Genomic DNA, 6000 nt, shown 5'->3' on the forward strand with positions numbered 1-6000 from the left:
GCTAAGCCTGGAACATCCTGCAGTGCCAGAAAGCAAGTAAACGCTAAAAAAAAAAAAAGTGGCACAAGATGTCAGAAGGGCACAGAAGACAATCTGAATAGTTTCCAAAAGCCAAAATTGGAACTGGAACAACAAAATAACAAAAATAACAAAAAAAAAATATGCCAATGACTCCACAGTGATATAAATAAATAGTAACTAAATAAATATATGAGAAGGGTCAACTCTTTCTTATAGAAAAATTCCAATTAATAAATGAAGAAGGAATAAGGCAAATAGAAAATTACCATTAGAAGCAGAAAGTAACAATTGCCGAAGGCAAGATTCACCAATGAAGGCTAACATTAGTGGGCAAACATTAACACGGAAACAGGATATTTGCATAGTCTCAAAATATTTAGTATTTACAAAGTGCAAAATAATTCTAAAGTGTAAAACTTTACAGAGGAGAATCCTGGTAGATACCACCTTAATCAAGTGATCAAGGTTAATTATCAAGAATAATACATATCAACATCATGTACCCCCAATATAACACATGAAAAGGGCATTAAGGTCCCAATAAGTTGGCTTTGAGTTAATCAGAAGGGAGATTCTCCTGCGTGGACCTGACCTAATCAAGTGGGACATAAACATGACAAGGAGTAGCTAAAGTCACTTCCCTGTGGACTTTAGGGAAGCAAAGTGCCAAGTTGTGGAGAGGGTCACAGGGCAGGCAATGTCAGCAACCCCTGGGATATGGGGGTCTCAGTCTTACAACTACAGGAACATAAATTCTGCCAACAACTTAAATGAGCTTAGAAGAGGGCCCCAAGATCCGGATGAGAATGCATTTCAGACAACACCTTGATTTCAGCCTGTGAGCCCAAGCAGATAAGACAGCTATACCACACCTGGATTTCTGATCTACAGAAAGTGTGAGGTAATAAATGGCTCTTGTTTTAAGTCCCGAAATTTATGACAATTTGTTACACAGCAACAGAAAACTAATAGAACAAATGAACCGTGGTCTTTACAAGTGTCTAGGTCATGAAGGATGGAAAAAGTGAGGAACTCTCACAGACTAGGGGAGACTAAGATTGGAGGAGACTAAGGAGACATGGACAACTAAATGCAATTTGTGATCATGGAACAGGTAAAAGACGTTAGTGGAAAAACTGATGAAATCTGAATAAATCCTGTAGTTTAATTAACAATATTGTATCAAGCTAATTTCTTTGTTTTGACCATTGTTCTACAATTATGTAAGATGTTAATATAAAAAGAAGTCAGACGAAGGGTATACAGATTCTCTATAATATTTTTGCAACTCTTCTATAAATCTAAGTTTATCTCAAAAAAAGTTAAAAATATGCATATTTCCAAGTTCTGTACACTGAAAAGACCTGGAATCAATGATAACCCAAGAATAAAAAGCACATCTAGCATCCAAATTGTCTCAAATATTATTTCCACTAAATGATAACAGAGCTCCTTGGTACAATGGCTGATTCATGTGTGAAGCAAGAAATTTACAAGATGAGCCTTGTATTAGTCAGGGTTTTCCAGAGAAAAAGAACCAGTAGGATAAGGAATTGGCTTAAGCGATCAAGAAGGCAGGCAAGTCCCAAGATCTGAAGGAGACCCAGCAGAGCCAACGGTTTAGTTCCAGTCGAATTCTGAAGGCCTGAGAACCAGGAGAACTGATGGTGTAGCTCCTCTCACGGAAGGCTGGCAGGCTTGAGACTCCGGAAGAGGTGATGTTTCAGTTGGAAAGGCAGTCAGGAAGGAGCAGTTCCCTTTTACTCAGCCTTTTTGTTCTATTCAGGCCTTCAACTAATTGGGTGTGGGCCACTCACATTAGGGAAGGCAATCCGACTTAGTCTACCAATTTCAATGCTAATCTCATCCCAAAACACCCAGGATAATGCTTGACCAAATATCCAGCACCTCATGGCCCACTCAAGTTGACAAATAAAATTAACCATCACTAGCCTGGAACATTTTTTCAGAAAGAAAGCAAGGAAGCTACCACAGATTAAGAGAGACTTGTCAAATGGTCACAGAAGCAATAAAAGTGCATCCGCTGACCAAAGACGGGACAAGCTGAGCATCAAGAAGAATAATAAACGCAATTAATTCCAGTATATAAAGACCCATGAGTCAACAAAGATACTTTTTTTAAAAAGTCAAAAACTAAGGAAAACAACATAGGCAAACACCAATGGAAGTGACTAGGGTACCAATTCTTTACTCTGAAAATTAACTATCTCCCTTTCCAGTAAGAACTGTATTACAAGGTACCAAATAACCCTAGTTGATGAGGGAAAGTTCTTTTCAGAGGAATTTCAGCTAATTAAATGTGAAAGGAATAATAAAATTAGAAAATCAGTGTTTTGCAACTCCTAATGAAAGAAACAATTCATTGGTGAAACCACAGATGAACGTTTGATGGGGATCTTTCTAATGGAGGAGCCAGGCTGTCTCACTAAGCCTGCTGATGAAAATTAGCACCACTACAAGTGGAACAGCCAGACATCATGTGCCTGCCGATGCGATACAATATGAAGAACAGCATCATCTACGCCAGAAAAGCTGCATCTAAACCTAATCATGCCTGTAGGGTTAACTTCCACTTAGAGGAACTGTATAAAAGGGGAACAAATTAAAAGAATGAATGAGAAAGTAAACAGATAAATTCAGAACATGGGATATCCTATAAAACAACTGGCCTAGTTTCCTTAACAAGTTAAAAACAAGAAGTTAAAACAAATAAAGAATGAGGGAGGGGCTGTTTTAGATTAAGAGGGACCTAACAGACTTAACAACCAAATACACCATATAAACCTCATTTGGATCCTGATTAAAACAAACCAATTGTAAAAGAAGATTTTTGACACAATCACAGAAATTTAATTATGGAATGATATTAAATGATACCTAGAATGTATTGATAATTCTATTATGTGAGACAGTGGCATTACGCTACTACTATGTAAGAAAATAGCCATATTTTGTAGGATGCATACTGAAGTATGCAGGAGAGAGTTGATATGCTAGCCAAGATTCTCTTTAAAATTAAAGAAAATATAAGAATAAAACCCATAGGGAAAAAGTTCTAATTCCTAGGATCTTCTTGCTCAGGCTTAAAAAATCATGTCTAAACTTCTGGAATTTGGAACTCAGAGGGATGGATACAACTTTTAAAACTTGCTTTGACATTCCCCACAACATCCTACAAAATGTTGAACACAGAGGAGGCACTCAAAAAATACTGAAATATCAGAACACCTTTTTCACATTTATGAGAACTCATTTCCTGTCGGTTCCCCTTTTTCTACCACCCTCATCCCTTAAAATATTTAGTAATTTCCATTGAAAAATTATCTACATATTTTAGGAGTTATATACACATATAGTGTGCCATAATTCTTCAGAGCAGTATTTCAAAAATCAAAAACATTAATAAATTCATGCCTAATAACATGTGTTCATTTTCTACCACTTAATAATACACATGTTTAATCTCAGTAAATTCAAAAAAGATATACTTAAATTTTTGTCGTTAGAATTTTATGGACAGCAACAGAATTGTACCTACATGAACAAAATGTGGAAGTTAGTAACTATGGATTTCATACTTGTAAAAAAAAAAACAAAAAAACAAAAACCTGAGTGCTTACTCTGTTCCAGGCACTATTCCAAGGGCTTTGCATGCATGAACTCATTAATTATTAAAACAATCCTATGAAGTGGGTACTACTATTATTCCCATTTTATAGATGAGGCACAAAAAATAAAAGAAACTTAACCAAGGTTCCACGGCTAACGTATAGCAGTCCTAGGATTCAAAAACATACAGTCTAGCTCCAAAAACCCAGCTCTTGACCACTACACTGGACTGACCGACGTTGAGGCATCCTTTGCCTGATGCTGTCGTCTGTCTACTCAATTCTAGTATTAGCAGTTGGTCTTCATTGTCTCCAAGGAGACAATGAAGAAAGAAATGATGTAAGAATGAACAGTAAAACTTACTTTTTGAATGGCCTCTTCCATATCCAACTCAAATTGTTCATTCTGTAGTAATCTGAGGAATCTCTGGCGCTCGACACGGTCAGCAATTTGATTCTGCACCATTCGGTCCCTGATTTGATTCTCTATCTTTTTTAGTGCCTCAACATGTAATTTTTTGCAGTAGTTTATATCTACTAATTTCTGATGCCCTTCACTGCAGCTCAAAGTTCTCCTTTTGGAAGCCTATAATGCAAAAAAAAAAAAAAAAAAAAAAAAAGAGGCATACTTCGGTATTCCAAAATCTAATTTTTAAAAATATATCGATGTAAGCCCCAGTAACAAATGATACAAAAAGAGCTAACAGTGATAAACGAAGGGCCTTTGGCTTCCTTCGTAAATTCAGAGAAATATACCATAATAAAAGAGTAAACGTGGTAGATTAATATATTGATCTATCAGAGAAGTAGCTACTATTACTATTCCCCATCCTACAGATGGGGTATGAAAAGTAAAAGCAACTTTACCCAAGGTTCCACAGCTAATCAACAGCAGCACTCGGATGCAAAGACAGGCGGTCGAGCCCCGTAGACGCAGCTCTTGACCACTCCGCCGGGAATTCCTCTCCGCATTCCTCCCCCAACCCTTTCCCCATCAGCGCTGTTCAGAAGCGGGTCAGGTTTTCCTCCTATATAACCCGCTGCTACTTATTCATAAATTCACTCTCTCCTGGACTTTTATTTCCCCTAATTTGTCCAACGGTTCTTAATCTTTCCGCAAATTTCCAGAAATACGGGAAACAAGATTTTTACCGGGCAGATGTAATACAGTGTAGGGAAAATGCAAAAAACCTGGAAGCCAGCGCAAGCGTTGCTTAAACAACAGCACCTGCAGCCCCGGAAAGCAAATACGAGTTTCCCACTTAAGTCTCAGGTTAGGTACTTGAAACCGTTTTCTAGAAGGAGGCTGGCTCTAAACTACACTTATATCAATAGATAAACACGTAGTTTCCAGACCCCCGACCGGCTCACCATCTTGGCAGAAGAACAGCCCTCGCTCCGGCTCCCGCGGCCACCACCTCCCGCCGCAACTGCAGCGGCGGGCTGAGCTCCCTAGAGTTTGCGCGGTTTCCGGGCAACGGCCGCCGTGGCGCCTCCTGCCGTGCAGGGCCCATCCGCACAGGGCGCGGCCGCCCATTGGGCGCAGCAAGACCCAATCGGCATTGAGCTTCTTGAGACGCTGGCAGGGCGGCTACTCCTATAGGCCTACAGCTGACTGGCGGGAAGTTCAGATCTTGTGTCCTGACGCCAGCGCTTTGCGGTCCGTCAGGGAGCTCCAGATTTCCCTCAAGCGGCTAATTCCGTGGTTTAATGGGGTTGGGAGCCAAGCTGAAGTCTGTAGAAACTGTTTACAGAGAAATACGCCAACTCCTGTCTAGATCATGGGGCCAAAGGCACTTTCCACGCACAGAACATCCTGCGCCCTCAACGCCTGTTCTGTCAGGGTTGATGACGGCTTTCATCCTCAGCTGTGGGAGGCACGGTCACCGGCCCCATCGCTGGGGGACTGGGAGGTTCTGTGGGTAGCGCGGGCTTCCAGAAACCTTTGCCTCACCTCCCACAGAAGCTGTTGGTAAACTTTGGGAATAAAATGTGTGGGCCACGTGGATCTTATTCTGCTATGTAATACGTGGCCCAGGTACAAATAAGAGAGCACTTAGATGATGGCAGGATGTGGTCTGCTTTATTTTATCAGCACATTAGACACTAAAGTCCATTTTAAGAGGAAGAATTTAAGAACAGGAATGGGTCAGAGAAATTAGTCAAATATGTTGATTTTAAAGATCACATATTTTGGGGCCGGCTCCGTGGCCGAATGGTTAAGTTCACGTGCTCCGCTGCGGCGGCCCAGGGTTCGGATCCTGGGTGCGGTCATGGCACTGCTCGTCAGGCCACGTTGAGGCGGCGTCCAACATCCCACAACTAGAAGGACCTGCAACTGAGATATACA

At 40.5% G+C, this 6000-nt stretch overlaps 1 protein-coding gene across 1 annotated transcript in view; it reads right to left on the reverse strand.

Moving 5' to 3' along the window:
* Positions 1-5102, reverse strand: part of MNS1 (meiosis specific nuclear structural 1) — a 46046-nt gene extending 40944 nt beyond the window's left edge. Inside the window, exons 1-2 of the mRNA XM_046655414.1 lie at positions 5022-5102; positions 4015-4236 (exon numbers count right to left, since the gene is read on the reverse strand). Coding sequence (XP_046511370.1) covers positions 4015-4236; positions 5022-5024 — 225 coding nt within the window. The 5' untranslated portion in view covers positions 5025-5102. The remainder of the gene's footprint in view (positions 1-4014; positions 4237-5021) is intronic.
* Positions 5103-6000: the final 898 nt, after the last annotated feature.

This window comes from Equus quagga, chromosome 2 (genome assembly GCF_021613505.1).
Source record: "Equus quagga isolate Etosha38 chromosome 2, UCLA_HA_Equagga_1.0, whole genome shotgun sequence".
Classification (NCBI taxonomy): domain Eukaryota; kingdom Metazoa; phylum Chordata; class Mammalia; order Perissodactyla; family Equidae; genus Equus; species Equus quagga.